General features: G+C 39.3%; 1 protein-coding gene across 1 annotated transcript in view; it reads right to left on the bottom strand.

Annotated features, from left to right (window-relative positions):
* SLCO5A1 (solute carrier organic anion transporter family member 5A1) overlaps positions 1-24,569 on the bottom strand; it is a gene marked incomplete at both ends in the record, with an annotated part of 72,750 nt that overhangs the window by 17,546 nt on the left and 30,635 nt on the right. Inside the window, 4 exons of the mRNA XM_081996760.1 lie at positions 2,762-2,960; positions 7,764-7,928; positions 15,998-16,224; positions 20,598-20,730. Of these exons, the coding sequence (XP_081852886.1) occupies positions 2,762-2,960; positions 7,764-7,928; positions 15,998-16,224; positions 20,598-20,730 (724 nt within the window). The remainder of the gene's footprint in view (positions 1-2,761; positions 2,961-7,763; positions 7,929-15,997; positions 16,225-20,597; positions 20,731-24,569) is intronic.

Below are 24,569 nucleotides of genomic sequence, written 5' to 3'. Positions count from 1 at the left end.
CGAACTGCTGGTGACACAATAACAATGGCAAAACTGCTTGTGCCCAACATAAAACAGCAGAAAATCTTGCGGATGTATTCTAATCTGTGTATGCCTCCAGGTGCCATCCACTTCCTCACAGCTGGTAAAGTTAGAAAAATACTGAGTTATGAAACACACTGAATTATGAAATATCATTGCCTACTTTGCTAAGTACTGGTATGTGCATACTTCTATGTTAACTAACACGCAGCTTACCCTTCTCTGTACTGGTTTATGGCTCAGTTTATCACAGAAAAAACCCTACTTTTTAAATGTAGAAGAAAAGAACAGCAGAACTGAACATGTTTGTCCAGAGAAGATTCTCCTGCAGGTTATGTCTACACCGCCCAATGCAGCTGAGATCTCTGAGCTGCTGCCAGCACAGGTAGCTCAGACATCAGACCCAGCATAGCCATGGTAAGGTAGAGCATCATGCAAGACATTCACTCTGAACCAAGTAGCCGTACTGCTTCTCCTATCAGATCTAGCCTGTTGAAGTGGCTTTGATGGTCACAATGCTGCACTGCCTTGGAACTAGAGAATGAAGTATGTGTTTTACTAAACCTCAAAATGAAAGCATGCTTTTTTGTTACATGAACAATAACATTCTTAGATGTCTGAGTTGAAGAGTTGCCCACCAAGTAAATGATTTGAAGCTATCAAATGATTGACCATGAGGATTAGGAGAATGTTTATCATGTAGATATTCAAGCTGCATTTATGGGTAGTGCTGCTTCTTTATTACCATTTTGATAATAAATTTGTATTTTATCTCTGCATTAAAACAAACACATAGGGCTCGGGCTGCAAACTCCTGAACCATGCTTTATAACATGCTGGTGTTTCTCAATTTCTGACAACATTACAGTTTAAGCATACTGATTTTTATACTGATTTCAAATAGTTGATGTACCCCAACGCTTTTGAGAATTTTGCCATTACCATCTCTCACCTCTTTTCTCAATAAGAACAATTAGGTAATGGTGTAAAGAAGTAATGCTACTGCTGTTACTTTCAGAACAGCTGTGTGAATAGATGCCTATTTCGACTCATGCTATGTATTTACTGCAAATGCTATTGCTTCCTGCAAAAAAAAATCAGATACTCTTACAATTCCAGTGTGAAGGTTATGTGTAACATAGCAATAGTTTGCCTTGCCTTCAATTTAGAAATTGAAACAGAAAACTACAACCTTCTCATTAGCCAGTCAGAGACATTCTGACTTGCCATTCAGTTCAATTAACTGCTATCTGAAATTTATGTTTTAATTCGTAATGATTTTCATTTCTTCATCTATGCCCACAGGCTGTCACAAACATCAATAGAAGGTAGACAATCAAAGCATTCCACCCCCTTCCCATCCCTGTTCTCTCCTTCTTCAGCCCACTATGCTCAGACGAGGATGTATCACCATGCTCCCCCCTCTACAGTCAGGCCCTCTGCACTAAGCTTTAACTGTAGGTATTAAGAACACAAAGGAGTAAACCAGCTTTCCATCAGCTCGTGACTTTTAGTTGCTGTTTTTCCTTGCTCTAGGATCAGGGTTTGACAGCAATGTAGTAACACCCAGCAACATGCAATGCAAAATATCCTCCGTGTAAACAGAGCCTGTTTTCTTCCTCCCTTGCTTCCCATTTTTCCTCTTTGTTTTTCACTTGTCTTGTTCACTGCCCCACTGTAGTTCTGTTTTTCCCCATTTGATCATCTCATTTCCTGCTCCACACTTCTTCTACACTGTCTTCCAAACCTCAAAATGTTAAGAGTCCAAAGCTGAGCCTTAAAAGCAAGATACTCAAATGGATCCGATACCCATCAACCTAGCCATAAATAAAAGGCAGACACTGTCTCAGATGTAAAAGCAAAGGGAAAAACATCACTTCAGACAAGTTCACATGCTTCAAATGCTTATTCTGTTCTTCTGTTTAAGCTGTATGAAGAAGGCAATTTTGGGGAAAAGCTGATGTACAAAATAAGAAAGAAAATAAAAGCTCATGATCAGGCTTCTGAGGAATTACCTTCCAGTGAAACACCTTCTCACAACTTTTACCACACTGTCTTCCTTCCAAATATCCCTCACCTTTTTTCAAATGCCCTTCCGTGCATTTCTTAATGTGACAGCCTAAATCCCTCACTCCCAATACCTTCCTACATCCACCATCTTTCATGACAGCCTGCTTCATTCTCAATATATCTTTAAGGGTTATGATCTAGTTGCTGTCTTGATGATGACCCAGCAAGCGCTGGAGGACATTCATACAACTAGTAAGGGGTTCAGAAGCAGCACACACCACTAATGTCAACAGCACATGCCCAAGTGATTCCTCTCAAATAGAGACTGTAGACCTAAAACACTACTATGATGATAATAAACGAACCTATTCAGAAATAATGTCTATAATCCCTTCAGTATTTTCATAATTTTCATGAGCAGAAAAGAAAACATTTTGAAGCACCAACTAAACTCTGAGCAACCTACAGAGGATACTGTTCCTATTTTCATGTAAAAATCACTGAAGCCTGTTCTAATGCATTTTTCCATCCCTTGAAAAGGTGGGGTACTACATAAGCTAGATGTAAAACCAAAGGGCCATACAGTAACAGCATGTGTTTACAAAACTCACCGAATTCTCATCTGAACGTGTGGCTTCTCCAGTACATCAGTCATCAGCATTTTTTACGTTTCTTTATCAGGCTTATTAGAAAAAACTGTTTTTGCCACAGATGATTCCAAGATACTTACCCAGTCGTGTAAGGTATATTTATTCCCCCTAGATTAATGCTTTCACATCCAACAATGAAAAGAGTTGAAAAGCACAGCAGAGAGACACCACTGCAGATCATAGCCAACTTTGCAGACTCTCTCGCACCAAGTTTCAGTTTTTTTATAATGTAGCCGCCTAGGACAATACCAACACCAGCACTAGGGACAATAATCACACCTGTGGGGAAGAAATTCGAGCAACGTTAAAACAGAACCTACAAAAATGGAATAAAACATAAATATCGATTTAATTCCCTGATTAGATGGCTGCAAATGCTGTACTAAGATCTCTACTGTCTGCTAGCAAAGTGAGTCAGACTTTTCAAACCTCTGGAGTGTTGTCAAAGAACTAATAAAAGCCTCCTTATGATATTACCAGCAGCCAAAGCTCTATAAGAGAACTATTGTACTAACAGGCAGAAACGTTGCTTTGTATTTATTTTAGAATGGGGAGAAGGAATACACATTACTCCAGTTCAATTACTGAAAATTTGAAGAAATCCAGATATGGACACGAATCTTCCTCTTCCTACTCTCATGATTAATTCCAGGGAAGCACAAGTGTGCCCACCTGGGAGTGCGTGCGTGAGCCTGGCTGCAAATTCTGCCTTCTGGATACTTTAGGCAAGTTGAACAGCACTTTCCTACATCAGCAGCCCCATTCATCTCAGCACAGCCACGTGAAGCGTAAACTGATCAAACATGATGTAAGAAATTAAGATACTAGAATTAATATTTAGGATAAGTTTAAGGCACAAAAGACATGCCTACGAAATTTCTGTCACTCTGCTGCTGCGGTTATAAGGTGGCGATTCAGCAACCCGTCACCGGGCAGCCCTCACTTCCCAGGGCCTGAGGTGGTTTCGTCAGTGAATGTCTTGCACTTGTTGCTTCCCTTGGCTTTTGCTTCTCACTGGTAGGTGAGAAGGTGTTTAAATAAGGTCTTTGCTAATACAGATGCATTCCACATAAATATGGAATTTGAACAACTTTTGGCAGCTGCCTCTAGGGAGAAAAAGCTAAACTTTATAATCCAAATTCCTAAAGATGTTGGTCTTCTTTTTAAAGAAGCCAGTAAGATTATCGCTTGCAAACATCTTTAAATTATTGCAAAGCACTCTCATTCACTGATAACTTGTCTAAAGGTGAAGGGGACATCATATTTATCAAAATGTTGAGATCGTGAAAGTAAAAGTAAGAGGTAAAAATAGTTGCCACCTTAATTATACTGCCATCACAAATGGCATTATAAAATAAAATGTCATTTCATGAGGAAGATTCTTAATAATAACCCTTCATAGACACAAAATCAGTCTTTCTCATAAGAGCAGAATTTAAATGTGTAAGTCCTTCTAGGAGAATTAAATGATTTTCACAAAGTTCAAAGCTGTTACCTCTCTGAAGCTGTTGTATCTCTCACTTTCAATGACTGAATATGAATGAGGGAAAGAAATAATGCAAATCCTCTCAGTTGCACTGAAAATGTTCTCTCTGGGTGAAAATGGTAACTCAGCCATCTGAGTCTACCAGGCATGTCCTGCTCTACGAAATCTGTGTCAGAAATCTGGCAGACTGGGATCACTTGCAATGCCTTCTAAACCATCCCTGTCAGGCAAACCATGGACCAAATCTGTGGCTACAGCAGTTATAAGAACTAAGGATCTAGCCCAGGTTAAGGGCTTAGTGATGATAAATTAACCTCAGCATTCTTCTTACTTCCACCTTAGCTTTGAGTTCTTAACCTCTTTTGGACCTGAATTTACCTTTTCTTTCTTATTCTCCAGAGGACACATATATTGGAAAAGCCTTTCACTAGAACTGAGACTGTGTGTGTCTACATCTAGTACATTGTCAAAACTGAGCATGTAAATATTTTGTGAGGCATCCGGTTAGTGGTTCTTCCATTAGTGAGTTATACTGCACTGCTGTTTTCATCCATCCTCTGCCACACCATGAAGATCAGGACATAAAAAATTAGGAGACAAACATGAGCAAATTGCCTCGCGCTCATTCTGGAGGATGGAAAGGTAAAGGAAAGCCTACACAGAAGAAGTATAAAGACCAATTCCTCCATGCAAACTGAAAATGGAGATGGAAAAATTCTCTCTCTGGGAGGAACTGGAAGGGCAGGAGCAGATTCCACTCTTTGTGGTGAAGGCAGCAGGGAGAAGCGCTCATTCCCTCCTGTGTGTCAGGAAGCCTGACAGGTTCCTTTGCTCCGAGTACAAACTCTTCATCCTTCTGCTGCGCTCTTTCCACAGGGGATGTGAAATCAGAAGTGATGCACTGTCAAAGCAGCACAGCGACTACAGTGCGCTTCCAGGTGAGCTTCCAGGGCAAAGCAAAGCGTGTACGTCTGATCAGGACATTCATTCTTCTTTTTCAAAGTCATTGAGAGGAATAAAGCTTAAGACCTGATACTAAGCTGTTGTACTGAACTCTCCTTCATTTTACAATGACAGTTTGGCTTACAGTGATTGTGCGTGTGCCAAATACACTCCTGGGTACAGTGCTCCGAGGCAGTATCGGCTTTCAGTCAGCAATTTTCAAGCTTTGTCCTTTTTGCCGTTGTCAGGATGCTGCAGCACTTGAGGCTTTTCACAGCGGCAAAAGATGATCTTAACAGGTACTAATAGTCTGGGAACAGAAAACTGCAATATCTGCTAAGCGGGTTACGCTAAGGGAAGACCGTGGAGATTTTCAAACCAATTCTGCCTGACATATTACACCTTTTCTAAAACTAAATGTAGATCCAATCTGTTTGTAACCATTTTAGCAGAAGTCACCAGAGTGGTGTTTTATAATATACAGTGTGCAGTTCTTCAAATTTCAAATTATTTCCATTGTAACTCTTTCTTACAGGTAAAACTGCTAGCAAAGAACCTGAAAGTTTACCCTGGATTTGTCTAAGATCTATCTGTAACTTAGAGTCAAAGACCAACCTTTTTGGACTTGAGAAAGCCTGAAGGCTGAATGCCAACTGCTCTGCACACAAAAAAAAATTCCAAACAAGACAAGACTGCAGCACAAGCTGCACAAGTTCAAGACATGAAGTTTGGCACATGGCATTTTTGCTGATGATTAATGCCAGGTTTGTTTAAAAATAGAAACAAACTGAGACTGCTTATGAACTGAGATGGAAATGATGAATAGAAAATTTACATCAGTCACATGGAGAGATTCGTCAAGCACATGTACTCAGCTGGCAATGTACATATGAAGTATAAATGTAGTAATATGAGTAACATGCAAGTCCTCCTTTTGCTAACCAGAAGTTTGTAAACTGGACATGTCTTTTACTAGATTAGCCAGAGCAATCTAACACAGAATATCCAAGTCTCCTTTTCCCATTTTTCCTACAAAAAGAATTTATAAAATTATTAACAACTGTTGACTTTAATGCTAAGTTTAGGAGCTGGGGTTGTGGAAGCAGTGACCACTTGTCCGTGTTGCACATCCCTCCTGAGTTATTTCATCTTCTTTTTCTCATTCGTTATAATAGTCTTTATCAAGCTATTTATAACAGGCAAAACAATACATTTTAATAGCTTCACACCCTGGACAGGATCACATCATTTTTTCCTCTTTTAATGTACTGGCTGTTGAATATTTTGTCTGGCAAGAACGTTTCTGGTTTATCCTGAAAACGAAGCAAGTTATGGAGCAGCAGTCCCATCAAGACTCATTACAGCAAAACTCCTATGCATGTGTAGCTGCCTTAAGCTTCAGACAGAATCACAGTCCCATCAATCAATGTTTCCTCCTTATATACAGAATGCAGGGATTTCATGCCCTGAAGAAAATCTCAACCCAGCAAGCTCTCAAACAGAAGTCACCACGTGGTGCTTCTGATGTTTCCCCTCAGCGCCTCTAGAAAGACTCCTCACATTTCTTCCAGCCACTGCAAGCGACAAATGATTCCCGTGTGAGGCCTCTGGGCCTTTGTCTCTCTTTCTTCTACCACTTTTTGTCTTTTCCTTGACTGATGCCCCTGGGCAGCTTCAGCCCATACTTAACCCCTGTTCCCACAATCCACTATCCACTCCATCACTGCTTCTCAGGTACAGTATCTGGAAGTATGGGGGAGCAAAGAACTAATCTACCAGTTAGCAGCTATTCTATATGGGAAGCACTATAGAGAAGGCAGAAAAGATGCTTAAAAGCACAAAAGAAGAAAGAGGTATTGAGACAAGTGTCTTTGATGCAGCTAGGAGAGAAGGGAGATGATCTGCATGACATGGGCCCCAATTCTGCACAACGTTTTGGCCCCTTTCTCTGGGGAAGTTCCCATCCCTCCCTCCTAAAAAGCAGTACAAAGCTTAAAATTTTATAGTTTGTAGCTCTGTTAGAATTTGGACTTGGCCGCACATTGCCACAGCAGCAGGGGAAGCGCCACACCTGCAAAAGAGGGGCCTCAGACCTGCAATGGCAGGTGGGAGAAGATTCGGGGAGCTCTCTGGCTAGACTAGATCATTGCGCACTCAATGTTCATAAGTAGATAGGCAGAAGACCACCAGCCTGGAGGGGAGAGATAACTGAAGGATGGGACAGATAAACAATACGTCACTGGGGAAAAAAGAAAGATTAGGATATTTTAAAGATCAAAGAGGAACTAAAATTCACAGAAAATAAGAACAGCTTTAAAATATCTTTTAAGGCACACAAATCACAGTAATGCCTATGGGTTTTCTAGCTTTGTTTTGTTGCCTTTTTGCCCCTTGAAGACCATTCACGTATTAGAAAATATCTGTTTAGGCTTATATAAAGGACCCCAGCCTTTTAACAATATAAACGGGTTCACATTTTACTAAACACATGTAGCAAACATCAAAAAACAGCCTGAACATCTAGCCAAATGCACAAAGCTGGATCCAATCACCTGTTCTAAAAAGCATGGGTTTGGTTCATTCCTGTATTGATTCATTTCTTTAGTCAAAGAACGCCAACCATTTCAACGTTGTACTACGTGGCAATGCCTTACCAGTGTAGATGCTGGCATTGGAAGCTGGGATGCCAAACTGTGACTCGATGAACTTGGGAATGAAGGTAATAAAAGCTGTGACAATGGCACTCTCAGCTGTGTATGACAAACTCACAAAAAGGAATGTCATGTTGCTTAAGATCCTGACAGCTGCTCTTGGAAGCTCTATAAAATGACAAAAATTACAAACAAATGTTATAAATAATGAGTGAGAAACAAAAGCAAACTGAAACAAAGCAAATTGATTTTCTTTGAGATGGGCTGGCAATAATGGCTTGCTAGCATCTGGCTACATTTGCTAAGCGGAAGGGAGAGTGCATATTTGGGATTGCGGTCTTCGCTGTCTGCTCTTACCCTGTCTCACTGCATTGCCCTGGGTCTGCAGTCCCACTTTTCACAAACACAACTGAGGTCTATTTTAACAAAACCATCTGAAGAAACAGGGTCTACATAGTAACACTATAGAGGAAAGGAAAACAGCAATAAAATGTAGTTGTTTTGGAATTATTCTGATGTCTTATTTTGAAATTTTCTATGAGATAACACATATCACACTGCTGAGCCAACAGTACTGAGTTTTGCATTCCACAGGAGGAAAATGGATCACATATTCCCCCTGTAACGCTCTGCTTCAAGGACCATGTTTGGAAAGCTGGGTTAATAATACTGTAATTTGAAAAGGGAACCAAAAGATTTTTAATTAAACATTTTTCTTCATGGTTTAAAAGTATTTACAATAGATGCAGACAAAGCGTACTGAAAAAATTATGTCAATGGTACCAATGAATCTCAATATATCTTACATACAAGTCATTTAATATTCTCAGAAGGGATAAAACAATCAATTAAAAATGAGAGCACATCATTAACTTAAATTGAAAAAGTATTCATAGATGTTGCAATTATCCTCAAATCAAATATCAAAACCCCATGAAATTCAGCACTGTAATTAAAAGAAACATTTAAATACATTTAATTCCATCCTGTAGTGATATAAAATTATCATCACAAGATGATAACTCTATTCAAGACTTAAATTTTTTCAGATTAGATGACGTGATTTTAAACTTTTTTTTTCCTTGAGCTTTTACCAAGATCAGATTTTCTGTTCAAGTATTATATCTCACCTACTATGGTTTGGGTTTTTTCATTTGCTTTTCACTTCGTACAGAAATTGAACACTGCTTGAATCAAAGCCCATTGAATTCAATGACAAGAGCGTCCATTAGAAAAACAACATGTTCAGTAAGAACTCCTATTTTATTGATATTAAAAGTTGTCAAGTCAAAAATCTGTCTCACTTTCTCCATTGACTCCAGTAGGTTATCTGTATAAAAGGAAACATAATTTAGACTCTTGTCATGTCAAAACTTGTCAGGCTACACATTAGCACCTAAGTTGTCTGACTGCATCCAGTCTTAGCGTATGCCAGTCGTCAAAATTTATACTGAATTCATTATGAGTACAGGGTTTATAATTTTCATGTAGTCAAATACTCTCTTGCTGCCTCTATAAAGAAACATAGTAAATGCTAAATACAAAATCTGGTGGAAGTAAGTAATGAATAAATCATATGAAGAAGCTCTCATACATTTAAATCTTAATGTTTTTTACAGCCTACAGTTTTTTTGTTAAAAAATGTGGCACAGAAAGAAACCAGATAACAGGAGCATGAGACAATATAGTATCAACATGAATCTATGGAAACTAACGCAACTGTACACCTTCAGAAGCTACATTACAGGAGCAAGTACAAAGATAAAATAGTGTAAGTATTTATTGGCAAATATGCTGCACGTTCAAAATACTGCTGATCAAAATTTGTCTCATTGTTCAAAAGGAAATGAAAGAGAGAAAAAAATGCAAGATCTACAATACCATCAGATGTCAGCCCTCAAACCCCATCAGCTTTGGCTTTGTGTCTATTTTGGGGTTGGCTTGGGTTAGCTGATGGGAGCTTAGGTGCGGAAAGAAACCAAAGGGCAAAGAGCCAAGATGCTCTAACCCAGCTTTTGCAAAGCCTCTCATGGGCTAGAGGATGCAGTTTAAGAAAAGGGCTGCCCACAGGGCTGCAGCAGGGCAGCTATAGCAGGATTTCCCCAGGGACAAGGTGCAAGATTGAGTGCTTCGCCCCTGCAACAGCAGCAAGTGCTTATGACCGTGCTGCTGTGGTGAGAGGGGAGTCAGGAAACAGAACAAGGGGCTGCCAGGATCCGTCCTGCTAGAAATGGAGCTATTCGGTGGGAGCTGCTCACCTGTGCTGAAAACACGTGGAATGAAATGAGACAGTAACTTTCAGAAGACTGGACATCACAGAGCAAAATATCATTTTATGAGGATGATGAACTAAGTGCTCTTCGTAGAAATGAACTGGAAGTCCTTGGCCAAGGGCTGAGTCCAAGATCTTTGCTAAATCCATTATTTTAAAGTGCCTGGTCCAAATATCATAATACCTGGTAAGGTTTGGCTCTTCCTGGTAAAACTGAACTTCAGGAAAAAGTATGATTTAGAATTTTCAATCTAAAGATAGTGAAGAACTAATTAGGTAAAGAACTGCAGAGCTAACATTTTGCTCTGGTGTTCACATGTAGAGCTGTACTTTCTGTTGACTCCTACTTGCATCTCATCTGAGCACTCACTCTAAAGGTCATTATTAATTTCAAAACTAATTAGTATTTTCAAATTGGGTTTCTACTGATAACTAGATAAAATGCTTGGAATAAGCGTAAGTTCTTTTACATCCACGTGAAGGATTCTTCAGGGAACAGCTCTGCTGATTACTGTAATTTTTGGCATGAAATAAAACAGCGATTATTCCTGCGTGCTGCCCTAATACATACCACCTGGAGCAGTTGAGATTGAAGCTCTTTATGACTTATAAAGAGCAACTGTCTGGCATACAAGGAAAAGTTGCTATATAATAAGAAATTTGCAAATAAAAATACATATTCAGAATTAGGCTTTCCCTGATTTCCTCCCATGGTTATAGACAAATCCCGTGTGACAGAATCTGTATTACACTTATCAATTTAAAAACCTATAATAAAAAGGTGCTGTAAGTATCCCGTGTCTTTCAACCACACTAATTCTAGTAAAAAGCAAGAATGCTAAAAACTTTAAGGATCCTTTGTACTACATAATCAATCGTGCATTTAAAACATTTCAATGTCACATTATTTTTGTGTGACTAGTCATAGGCCAAGGCTTTGGTTTCAAGGCCATTATTAAACCTGTCAGGTTCTGATTTTTAGGAGGTTTTCAAAAAACATCTCTTGTTTTTTCAAGCGTGCCTCAGAAACAAATCTATGAGAACTTGCAGTTCTCCTCATGCTGTCATTTGAACAAATAAAGCTCTATCGATTACATTCCTAAAACTGAAATTATCTTTAATTAGTATGGCTGCAAACACATTTACTCTTCTGTGCAGTAATACAAATCTCAGTCATCCTCATCTTCTTTCTTTTTTTCCTTTAAAAAAAAAAAAACTGATATGTAACTAAGCATAAATTGAAACCTGCCTTGCTGGACTGGTTTGCTAGTCTACTGGCAATTTTCTCCCCTTTATGGTCTTTGACAATATTTTTTCTCTAGTCGTTATTCATTTTCTTTCACTCATGCGCTAGACCACTGCTTGATTCATGGTAAGGGAAAAGCATAAGAAAAATCTGCAAGCAATACAAATATTTGTAAATACTGCTCTAAGCAAAACTCTTAAAGCACTGTAAACAGAATTTCAATAAAAGCTCAAATAATTCTGACTTCATCTCCTTTTCATAATTTAATGTATTTTCTTTTATCCCTGCTCCTGTGCATCTAGCCCAAAGTGGTGCAACGAATACAATCAGGGGAATAAACCATTCCCATCTACAGCACTGTCCTCTTGTAGTCTACAAGCGACGCCCCTTGTAAGGGTGACACAGGTGTTGGCCAAAGGACCTCCTTTCTGCTGGTGCTCCAAGCCTGGACAGCACTATCCAAGTCCGCAGCTTTGACGGAGGCTGCCTCCACACCGAGGTCTCAGGGGCTGCTTCTGCTCTCGGGCCAGTACAAAGCAGAGCCCAGATCTGAGAGACAGAATTTCTGACTTGTTTATCAGAAAGGAGATGAACCTTTTCAGTCACACACGACTACTTCAAATATATTCTGCATGGAGCTAATCACTAAATTCTAGAATAATATTTTGCCATGTATTTCATTTCATTATCTACTCACATACCATTTAAACAACCTCATTCAACTCAATTCCTCAAGCATTTTCAGGACATGCCTTAAGTACCTGGGCATCGTAGAATCGTAGAACAGCCCGTAATAGCCCATCAAGAGTAAGGAGGTTCAGAGTGAGTTTGATGTGATTATTACTTTTGCTAACTTGATTTAGAGCAGCTCCTGGAGGATCCAGCTCACACTGCTCATCGCTGCATGGGGCCATGCCAACCTTTTCTATTTTGAGCTCTTCAAGATGGCCTAAGAAAGGGCGAGGGGGGAGCAGCTCGCTCAAGGTCAGTGGCACAGCAGGATCTCCAGCCCACGGTCTGCTGAACTCTCTGGCGTTTACGGTGCCCACCAAGCACCCACGCACACAGACCACTGTCTCCTCCTCCTCTTCTGATCCCTGCCAACTAATCTTTGGGAACTGCAGAAACTCCAGTCCGGATCCTCCATGGAGCACTTCAGTGGACTTGTGCTACAACCACGAGCCCCTCAGGACTTTCTTTTACCTTTGCTGATGCCCTGACAAGCGTTGTTATACTGTCTCAGTCCCCAGCAGGGTCTGACTGGGAAGGGCACACGACAGCTGGCAGACATGAAAAGGCAGACAGGACCGTTACAGATTTAAGAAAGGGCTGGGTTCAGAGATAATACTGGTTTACTTATATGTATGCAGCGACAAAACTCAAAATGTTAAAAAAACCCCAAAGACTATAAAATACGTGTAATTAATTAACACCCTTTGGATTAGATCAGCACATTTTAGGTAAGACATACATTTGCTTTCTTTACACTGCTCCATTATCCAATTACACAGTCTATTTCATTATAGTTGTAAGTAAAGGGGACTGCAGATACAATTTCCATGGTACAAAACCTTAAGGGTATCCATGTAATAAATGCAAACAGTAGTTTTTTCTGCTCACGTTCATGATTTATCTGCATGTATGGGATTGAACCGCCGCTGCTTCATTATAAATCTCCTCTAGTTCATGTTAATTACACTACCTCTACTTCTCCCAGTAAACTACATCCAATTTCCTTCCTCCTGTGACCTCTTTAACGTTTTATTTAATACTTTTGAAACATGCCTCAGAAATAGTCTTCCTCTCATGTTGTTTACTTGCAACATAAATAGGAAAAGACTGAATTCCAAGCCCTTGCACCTCGAAATATGAGAAAAAGCAAAGCTATATCTGTATTTTCATCTGTTCCTGGCTCTACCATAGGCCGAAATAAAGCTCAGGTCACTGAAGTTGGAAGCTACTTGAGGCTGGAGCCAGTTTTATTTTATTTCTTCAGCCTATACTGCCCACCATGGCAGGAAAAAGGATCTCGGCACTCTCCCGTCATGCCTTTTTGATTCCTTTTCATTCATCTAGAGAACTAACTTACATGAAATTAGGACAAGTTACAGCACAACAAGAATCATTTTGCTGAGTTCCCAGGTAAGACAACGTCATACCAGAAGATCAAAAAAACCATTTTTTTTGCTGATACTTTCCTTACCAAAGCTGCACGGATTTTACAGATTTAACAGCACTGACCTCTGTCGTGGCAGACTATGACATCACTAATATTTATTAGTACAGAACAGAAGATGTGACCTACTAAATCATCAGTCGCCCGGCTACTGCCTAAGTGGAGTTTCTGCCTATCATTCCATAAAAAGATGAAGCCCTGACATTCAGTGGTTAGTATAAAATGTACATTGCATCTCAGAAGAAGGAACGCTAAATGACTTTTAGACACATGCGATCCTTTTTTCCTCCGCATTGTAAACGAAATTACCACAATCAAGAAGCTTGAGGCATGATCTCATTCCATAAAGCCCACTTAAACTTGAAAAATAATTAAATGATAGTGCATTCCTGCTGCAGGACCTCTTTGCGGGTAAATGACACCTAATGGGAAAGCTATTACCAGCTTATAGCAAAACGCTTTTCTCTGTGCTATCTGAACTCGCTTGGTATCTTTCTGACATGTGGAATACAATGCTGCTTTTCACTGTTCCATGTGGTGAAGTTTCTCCCCTAGAGAAAATAAAAAGCTTTGTATATGAGAAGGTATAATTTGGTGGCTCCACCAATATATTAATATAGAAGTTTGTAGAAGCTATGGAACACATTTAGGCAGATATATATATGAAAAAAAATCATGCTAAAATGAGATACAGTAGTTTTTATTTCCGTGAAAAAAAACTACTAGGAAATATTCTCCTAAGACTATACTTGTTTCTGTGTATCATCTGCTGTGCCTGTAGTGACAAAACATGACCTAGAAAGTGAAATTATGTACAGAAATGGAATTTCTGTACATAAATTTCCAGCCATCAGGAAACTCATCCAGATGCAGAGTTTGTCTGAATCCCTGTATCTTTTCCAGACACACCTACGGAATGACATTGCTTGCAATGATTAGGAAGGAGCCCAGCAGGGACTGAACTCCCCTTTCCCAGTTCCCTAAATTAGTGAGAAAATCTTGACAGGAGTAGCCCTGAACTACTTTTGCAACCAGAGACCAGTAGATTTGAAAGCCAAAAAACCACAATAGGCTTTATGGATTTAGGAGAAAACATTAGGTACAGGGACTGACAAATGCAGTGAACAAGAGTTTTCAAAGAAGGAAATACATAACATGCTTGTCTTGCTTCTCCAACACTTTTTCAGCTACTTTGCATGGATGACTAGACCATATCTCAGACTGAGAAACAAAGGCAGAATACAGTTCTGAAAGATCTGATATTGCAGGTTTACCTTGTTTGCTCTGCGCTTCGATTAAGGTGCTCTTTTGTAAGCTAATAAAATCACCACAAGCAAATTATGGTTATGGTCTCCTTTTTTTTCTTCACTTTCACAGAAACTACCAGTAACTTTAGTAACCCTGACAGTACAAATGTAAATGCAACACAGAGTAAACCGCTATGCATGTGGGCAAACATTACTTAGAATTACTCTGTCTTTAGTCTAAAACCAGTACACTGGTTTTGCTGAGCCTTGCCTATCCACTATAAGGCGTGATCATAAAATGTATCATTAAAAAATCTTTCAATCATTATATCCTGGACTGATATCCAATGAAAAAGTAACACTAACGTTCATGTCAATAAACTAACGCTTACAGTTCTGACTTCAAATTACTTCTAATGGTACAAATGACATTTCATGATTTCTCTTAGTCCCATTGCATTCTTCAGGCTATCATAAAATGGCAGAACCAGCATTCATATCATGGAATCCAAGGAGGACACAACAGCATTGACAACACAAAGGCATTAAGGTGCATTCATTCTTGTTCTGTACTATTCAATATCATGACACTGTTAAGCCTATATTGTCAAGTCCAACTGTATATGTTTCACATTAATTAATTGTTAACAACACTGCCCTTCTTCCCAAGGCATTTTATCAATGATTACTACTTATTGTTAGATTTCACATTAATGGTTTAGTTCTTGAATAAAATAAAAATCTCTATTACTTGTTAATCATTTAATCTCTTCTTGTTTCAAAATTAGCACAGGTTTCATTTGTCCTAGCTTTTTGAAAATAAATAGCTTGCAATAGCTTGCAATGAAAAGCCAGGAAAAGCATATGAAACAAAATCATCTTTCTCAACTTAGTCAAATGCATGAATGTAATTTAACTCACATAGTAGATTTCTTATATTTGTTTCACTTATATTTTAGAAGAGTACTTTATTCTATGAAGGACAGCTTAAAGCAAGTATGACAATTACAAACTGTAAGGTGCACAAATATGTCTGCTAATAGAGGTCATACAACTACGTGAAATAGGCTACCTGTTTGTTACAGGTGCACACTAAACACTTCAATAATTTAAGTGAACGAATGTCTTACACTCATCATTGCACTCTGTAAAGGAGGACCATCTGTTAAAATCTCAATAGCAAAACATAATATGAAATACAAGATGTCAAAACTCTGCCTTCAATTACACCTATACAACCCTAGATGACCCTGCATACAAAATTTAAAGCATTTAAAAATTAAAACCAAACTTCACCTTTAACATTCTTTCCAAATCCCATAGAGGCAGGAACCGTACTCTCTGCTTGTAGTTTGCTATTTGTTTTCTCTTTCATGACTTCATCATCGCTGGAAACATCATCAGAGTTCATCTTCTTTTTCTTTTTCTTTTTTTTATGTCGAGGAGGGAGCTTTTTCGGAAAGGTAAACATTGGAAATATCACAAGGAGCATTGCAATGGCACAAAGGAGAAATCCACTCCACCTAATGCCAGGAGACAGAAGCAGAAATGAAAGCCAATGCATTACATGAAATAAACTGATTATTACAGGCTGTAATAGCTAGAAAGACATATTGGCAAAATATGGAACACTGACATTAAGAGTAAAGGATTGGAGTGGGGGAGAGACTTCACTGCACTAAAACCTTTAATTAGAAGATGTTTCTGTTGGCTTGTCTACTGAAAAAGGTATTTATCCAGAACCCATCAAATATGAAATAGTGTCAGCTTTGAGTTCCCATAAATTTCCCATAAATTGCATTTTTAAATGAAGACAAATTCACATGTGTGTGTAATCGTTTCTGTGGTAAATGGTTATGCAAAGGCAAACACCAAACAAACAGTTATGTGTAACACCATTTTTGTCAGAAAAATTGTGTAGGAAGCTTTTGTGGGGCAAATCTAAGTGACTGAAAGTTTTGACTAGTTTTGATATTATGTAAACAGAAAATCCTCCATTCATTTTAGCTGATGACATACACGGATTAGAAACCAGACTTTTAGGAGGATTAGTCAGCACTATCAGACACGGAATAAATCAGCAGACTGTATAAAAATGTAGTAACATCCCTTTCAGGATCTCAAAGGCAGAAGCTGAAAAGACACTGATCAAAGAAACAATCTGTGGCAGTAATACGCAGAAATCTGAAACACCCACTCAGTGGGAAACAGCAAAGGAAACGGGGCCTGTGATGCAGCCCGAGATGCAAATCAAATCCAAAGGGACCATTATGGCAGCATACCGAGTGCTGGAGATGTCACAAATGCATCAGTGGATGCAATTATCTCCACCATTTACACTTCACATCTTCCTGGAGAAATACCAAAGAATTGGAAAACAGGCAAAAAAACGGTATCAAAAATAATAAGGACACCTACAGTGGGAAATTAGAGGTCAGAACAGGATCTGTATTAATTAAAAAGCCCTTGATTTTCTGTCTGCTGAAGTCAAAGAAAATATGCAGGAGAATACCTCAAAGGCATCTGCACAAGCCCTAGGACCTCAAATAAAAGCAATTAAAGCTAAGGAACGACCAGACAGTGCTGGAGGAATTCCTTTAAACTTCTCGTGTGGAATGCCGATGAAAGACTATATGGGAAGATTCAAGTATTAAACAGATTCAGAACCAGGCAAACACTTAGAAAAGTGTCAGCAAAAGAAAATTTGATTAAAAGCACCTGACAGATCGCCAAGGGCTACTCCACAACTAATGAGATCCCTACATAGCACGTTAACAGTTCTCAAAGACAAGAACATGATGGATGATTTCTAACAGATATCCCTACAGTTACCACATTTGAATAAAAAGCAGTTTTAAACATTTGATGGGCTGGCATAGACAGTTGGCCTGTAATTTAGCCCAGAGCACCTAGAGAAAGCCCAGATATGCAAAACCCAGGAGCGCAACCCCAAGTTCTGTGAAACTCAAGGAAGAATCGGATCAGAAATAACCCTGAGAAATAACCACATACTTTATCAGGTTTCGCAAGGGATAAACCGAGTTACCTGTCCTGAATATATGCCATATACCTCTTACAAAGGAATAGCTTAAGTAAAAGATAAGCTTTACTGCAATTTTTGTTGCCATATATCATAGATGCTGTACTCATGATTTTGTCTGTAATCATTACCTCCTTTAATAATGGAATTTTTTCACAGGGTCCCTGCAATAAGTTAGAAGTCTTACAGCTATAATAAAGGAAAGATGGGAATTAGACATCAATTCACTTCAAAGGAGACAAGGCTGAGAAATCTCAAAAATGACTGTCCATTAACTTACCTCAACTGCACCCTACTTTTAAAAAGCATGTCAGCTGAAGTAAGTGCTAGACTAGTCTTATATTTCAAATTGTTAGATTACATAAATAAAAATAAACTTGGCTACGTGGCACTTCCTTGCAAGGAGAAACTGTCACAGTCCCAGAAGACAGATTTCATTGGAATGAAAGTCAAAGTCTACACTTCCAGAGCTCTCTGCAACCGGGCAGTCAGTGCGTAACAAGGGACAAAGGACCAATCCTCACACCGTGAGAGTCTTCATTTTAATGGGTAGATAAAGCTTCAGAAAGAGAAAAGAAAGTGAGGCACAGATGCTATGAACACCACCAAACTTTTATGAGAGGCCACCACAGATTGTGAAACAAATTACCAGGGATCAGATAGCAGGCTATATTTCTCTTTACAAATTAAAGAGAGAAAAAATTGAGAGCACCAAAAATGAAGAGAGTAATACAAGGACCTGGAAGACCCTTCAGGGAAAGCCAGTCTCTACAGGTTTAATCAACATGATGGAAAAAGGAACCTTTGAATGACTTTTCCTTTTCTACGCTGGCTAGAATACAGCTCGCCTGCTGAGATCCTGCGACAGCTGATTTCCTGCCCTTGCTTCAGTCATATATGCATCACTTCTGTTGGCATCCCTTCATGAGCAAGGACAGGACAGGCATTTTTTCACCTGATCTCTCTTACATGTTTGGCTATGACAACATGGCACGTATATCAAGCCAGCTTGAAATGAGCAGTCATGGCTGTCCGTCTGCTGCAGCACAGAGCCTGGCGCATACGGCCTGAGAAGCAGCAAGCTGATCTGTCCCATGCTGCTTTGGTTATTTCACCTTCACATGAGCTGTTTAAGTTAAAACTCACACGGATATGCCCACGCTACAAGGCAGCTACATCAGTGGTTGCATTATAGATAAAGTCAAAAGAAAAGTTACCCCACGTTCGTATAGCCCCACTGATTCCAATTAAGAAATATGTTTATTGGCCTGTTCATGACTTCTGTTAAAAAGTACTGAGTGGGTGCTGACTACCCATTCTGACATCCTTAAAAACACATGCAACACGAGTTTTATGAAGAATGTACAATATTTTGCTTTGATTTCAAATCTTTTATTCAAGAATAGTCAAAGCACGTTTTTAAGACTGCAGCACATAAGTCCTTTCTGTGAGATAAGTCAGTGTATAAATGAGAGCACAGAGCTGTTAACCCCAAGGTTAACTGAGCACTCAGGTTTGCCTTTCACTGAAAATTTAGCTAGATATTCTGTGTAGCAATGCTTTTGGACTAAGTAAGACAAATAAAGCAGTGATAATCTCCAAAGGTTTAAGAAGACTCCAAAGAGAATTTTTTACATCAAGCTGTCAGGAGAGATCACTGCAGGATAAATGGAAATGGATACAGTCTGACTGCGATGGCGCAGCGACAAACACTAATCCAGCGCACAAGAAATGACACTGCACCCTACACATACAAAGGTCTCCTGCTGGGATAATGAACTTAAATCTTTTCTGGGCTTGCATGAAAAGTTCAAGGCAGATCTATGAATTATCTGAGAAAAGCCAGTTAAAGCCTCCTCAAGACCTCAAAGAGGTATTTTCCAAGGAGGCTACATATCAAAGGCTGCCCAAAGACATCAGCTAATGCTTATGGCCACTGCATCTCAGCGCTGCTAGAAGCTGACTATTTACTAGAGAATAATGTGACCCTTTACATCATCTACTGACAAAACATGAGCCATCATCCTGAGAAACAAGCCTGGAAAGGCCATGTTCTGACCCCACTCTATCTTCTTCTCCTAGACCAGGATAAATGAAGTCTACCATTGCTCATCTGGGCAGCAGAGCTCAGCGTTTCATGCTGCCTGTTTTAGAGAACCAAAGAAAGGATTAATCCACCTTCCAGCAGGAACATCTCGTCCCTGGGAAGCTGTGATCCTTGATGGCCTCCTGCAACATGGCTATTCTGTCCTGCCATCCCTGTGCTAAGCACTGTTAGTCAGCACCCACAGTGGTCAGAGCCAGTCCCAGCACAGCCAAATGCAGGAGGTTTTCCATGCAACGTGCCCATGCACTTCTGCAGAAGCATTCCCTCCCTGTCAGAGGCTAGTGTGTAGCAAACGACAGAAACCTCCTCTTCCTTGGCCTCCTTCTACAACCTCATACTATCCCTCAAGGGATATGATAAAGGGTGCTTATAAGAAAAATGGGGACAGACTTTTTAGCAGGGCCTGTAGTGATAGGACAAGGGGTAATGGTTTTAAACTAAAAGGGGGTAGATTTAGACTAGATACAAGGAAGAGATTTTTCACAATGAGGGTGGTGAAACACTGGCACAGGTTGCCCAGAGAGGCGGTAGATGCCCCATCCCTGGAAACATTCAAGGTCAGGTTGGACGGGGCTCTGAGCGACCTGATCTAGTTGATGATGTCCCTGACCACTGCAGGGGGGTTGGACTAGATGACCTTTAAAGGTCCCTTCCAAGCCAAACTATTCTACAATTCTATCATTGCCCAACCTGTCTCAATTCCCTACCAACAATTTAGTGGGTAGTTTCGAAAAATGGTTGAGCCTTACCAGTTTCCAATGAATCGGGGATCACTCTGGTCAATATAAACAGTTGTCCTAGGATCAACATAGAAACCAATAAGAAGTCCTCCTAGTAAGTATCCAGCTGCAGGACCAAGCGCTCCCATTACGTACATGATGGCTGAGGAAATAGAAGATCAGAGTCATACATCAATAAAATAATGTTTCATTAGCTATTTACAAATAAAAAACAAAAGTAAAAGATGCCACTTAAATCAGGGAGTTTTATAACCCAAAACCTTCAGAGTCCTTTTTTGCATCCTTCAGAGGCAGCAACTTCTGCATAAATAACATATTGATAAGAAAATTACTGCTTTCTGTACATTTTCAGTCAAATCATGGATGGAAGTATATACTACTTTTGTATTTTGGATGGAAACCATACTTGACTTTGACAACATTTTTCATATTTGGTAACATTTCCTTTAAATCAAAACAAAATTTAACACATAAATAGAAAAAATATAATTAATGGTAAGCAAACAGAAAAGCAAAGGATAAAAATTGTCTAAGACACCAAAGAACAAAGTGCAACATAACAGCTTAGTTTCCATCAGACTAACACTGGATTTAAAAGAACCATCGAAGTTAAGAAATCAAATATTCCTACTCCAGAGATTGACAGAATTATGTTTTTATCTGTGTTGCCATGAACTTGCCCGTTTTACATACTGACACCAACAGACCATATATACTGTATTTCCTATAAGACTCCTGCCTTGTTCAGAACATTTGATCTTTTAAATTTAAAATTTTAATGCTATTTTAAAAGAAATTTCCTAATTTAAAAAGTGATTAAAATGAAAATAAGTTTCTTGTGTGCAACAACACAGACACACGTTTTACAACATTATCACTGCCTGAACATTGGATTATCACTTGGAATAACAAAGTAGGAGATAATAGAAGGTTCCTATCTGCTGTGTCTTCTACAAGATACTCTTCAGACTGCAGTCTCCAGTCCTGGTACTTCAGCCATCCACACCAGGGTATGTGTGAGAAAACATCGCAGGTCCCCTTTGGCTTGCATGCCAGCACTTTCAGGAGCAAGGGAGAGACAGATGGAAGACTATATCTCAGCATGGGGCTAAGATGCAACTGGACCTGGGACCCAGGAAAGTTTTCTGCATCTCCCAATAGAGCTATAGATGTGAGACACCAGCAGGAGCAGACTAAAACATCTGGTCTGTTTGCTGACAAGAACTGAGTGTTGAGATTTAGGAATCCTGTTCTCATTTCCAGGTTTTGAAAGGTGGATAATTTAAAGGCTGTCATTTGTCTTGTCCTTAAGTTCTTGCCACACCTTTCCTTTTCTACTTCTGCAAATCCCAAAACAATTTTTGAACTAAGCCAAGGACAGTTATCCAAACCTTGAATTCAGACACCTTTTACAAGAACCATATGATCTTGACTACACCATCAAGACCATAGACATCTTCCAAAGATTTTTCTCTTATTCTCCTACTCCACCTCTTTCCTTCCTTAATGCATCCTGCAGTACTCATCCCTTCTAGGATCTTCTGCCCTGCTTCCCGTACTGTCTGGCTGTAAGCACAAAAGGCAAGAGGGGTGGTACGGGATGGTCTCTGCTCATATCTCGTACCACCAAAACCCAGCTTCCAGCAGCACACCACCACCTGCTCAGGTGCTGCAGACCCACTATGCAGCACATGAAAAAACAACTGATTATCTAAGCCTCTGAAAACATCACCTTCACTGCAAAACTCTCTCTCCACATGGTTTCTGTGGACCTGTCACTCTCCGTGGCAGTAGGCAGACTCCATCCTTTTTGGCCCCATCCTCAATCAGACATGCTGCGTCCTAGACTGCAGCAGCTGAGGAAGCATAACTGAGTTATTAGGGCTTGGGTTTCTGCGTTACCAGTTATAGTAAATTATACCTCACAGATAAAATAAGCAAAAAGAAATCACAAAATCTGCCTGATTAAACCAAAATAACTTGTCCATTTTCATCTTATGCTTTGAAAGAAGAAAAAGAAGACAGAGAACGTTCTCATGAGTAAAAAGAGGCTGCTATCTGAGAGCTATCTTGCAGGGAATAAAAAAAATTCACAGAAGCTACCACAAAAGGTAAACTGCCTACAGTAAAAAATGCTTCCAGGCTATAAATTGATTAAACAAATTTATCACTTTCAAATTACTCTTTCTTAAACACATTTTCAGTTTTTATGAAACTGGAATTTCAAATAATTAGATTTTGCTGAAGTCCCTTTTGCATAATGGTTTCCAGAACCATGTTCACTATATAATTTATTCTAGACATGTTCCCTTCTGGATTGATTGTAAACAATTCTCTGTATGCCTAAAATGTTCCATCAGACATTGTAACATTGCTCCCTAGCAGTAAGCGGTTCAATAAACCCCACAGAAACTGTTACTTGCAAAATCCACATCATGAGGAGGGAGGGAAAAAAACCCAAACTCCATCCACTATAATAAATTTTGTTCAATAGATGTTTGCCTGGAAAATTGATTCACACAACTACAGCAAACTCAAGTCTCTAGAAAGTTTACAGAGGAAACACAAAGGGACTAAAAGAGTGACCTAATCCATTCATTTCGGTACTCAGAAAAAATACTTATGCCGTATTTATTCAGCTTCAAATCCACCACTGACACAGGCAAAATGCAGCAACTGCTTAGGCTTAGAAGCACTACCCAGATGGTGTATTTTGTACACCTGGTAACTTCAGAGGTTTTTCTTCATCAGCAGAAATACTGTACAGTAAAGATAAAAATAACAGTGTATGCTGTTCTCTGTTAGAGGAGGGAACGCTGTTAACCATTTCAGAAGTATTTTAAAAATACTGCATGCTGTTCAGGCTTCAATTTTTTTTTTTAATGTAACTTACAGGCAACATGCAGCTTTCTGGATCTTTCAGAAAACGGAAACCACCCACATGGCTGGTCCAGGGCAGAAGGAAACCTGTGAGTACCTGAATGACTGTCATTTTAAGACACCTTGCAACATCTTCCTCAGCATCTAGTAATGGCCACTATCAGAAAAGGGACAGCAAGTACAATAAACTGATTTGGACTTCTAAAACAGGACTAAAGATAGAACATGGCAAGTAAAAGATTTTGATATTTCAAAATGAGGTACTTGAAAAAATCTGCCCCAAACCTCCAAACTTTCCTGTGGAAGTGAAGCCATCTCCAAAGAGTCACCTTGACAGGATGCTCGAGGGTCCTGGACCACTGAAATTCTGGTCACAACCCTCACAGCTATACACCTCAATGTCCGTGAATAAAGAGGTTCCCAATTCCCTAAAAGGCCACTAAGATTACTGGATGATATGGAAAGGAAACTAAACTGGAAAGAGATTCAGTCAGGACATCATCAAAACTGAACCCACTTCACAAATAAAAAATTCTATGGAGAACTGTTCCGTAATTTTTTCCATTCAGGTCACTAGAAGGTCTCCAGCTTCTGCATGAAAAAGATTCCGAAACATGTAGATGATGTAGAAGCACCTTCCTTTCAACCTCCTACCTGGCATTTCAGCTAGGTCTTTTTGGTCCTCCCTCTTAGGGCCATGATCTGGGATCTTGATCTAGGGAGTTGCACTGATTCAACAGCTGATAAGTTTCAGCAACAGAATTAACAAACATTTTTATCAGGGGACTTCCTGGAGTACTGTGATGCAGAGGCAGGCCACATGGTATCCAGACGATTTTCTGAATTGCACTTAAGGAAATCCAGGATCTGTCTTTTAACCTCCCAGCCATAACCTTGACTGGTGCTTACATTTGCAAGTTGCCTTCAAATTTTTTTGTCATAAAAAGCTGTGTTATAAAATAGCAGTAATATCTCCTTTCCCATGATAAAATAGATATTATGTACATTCTACAATTTATAGCTCTACTCTAAATAATAAATAATCTTCAAAAAATATGGAAACTATTGTTAATATAGACATATGGGCTACAACATTCACCT

This window comes from Phaethon aethereus, assembly GCF_964289735.1.
Source record: "Phaethon aethereus genome assembly, chromosome: 2".
Taxonomy (NCBI): Eukaryota; Metazoa; Chordata; class Aves; order Phaethontiformes; family Phaethontidae; genus Phaethon; species Phaethon aethereus.
The sequence above is the reverse complement of the archived record's forward strand: the minus strand, read 5'-3'. Positions and strand labels throughout refer to the sequence as shown.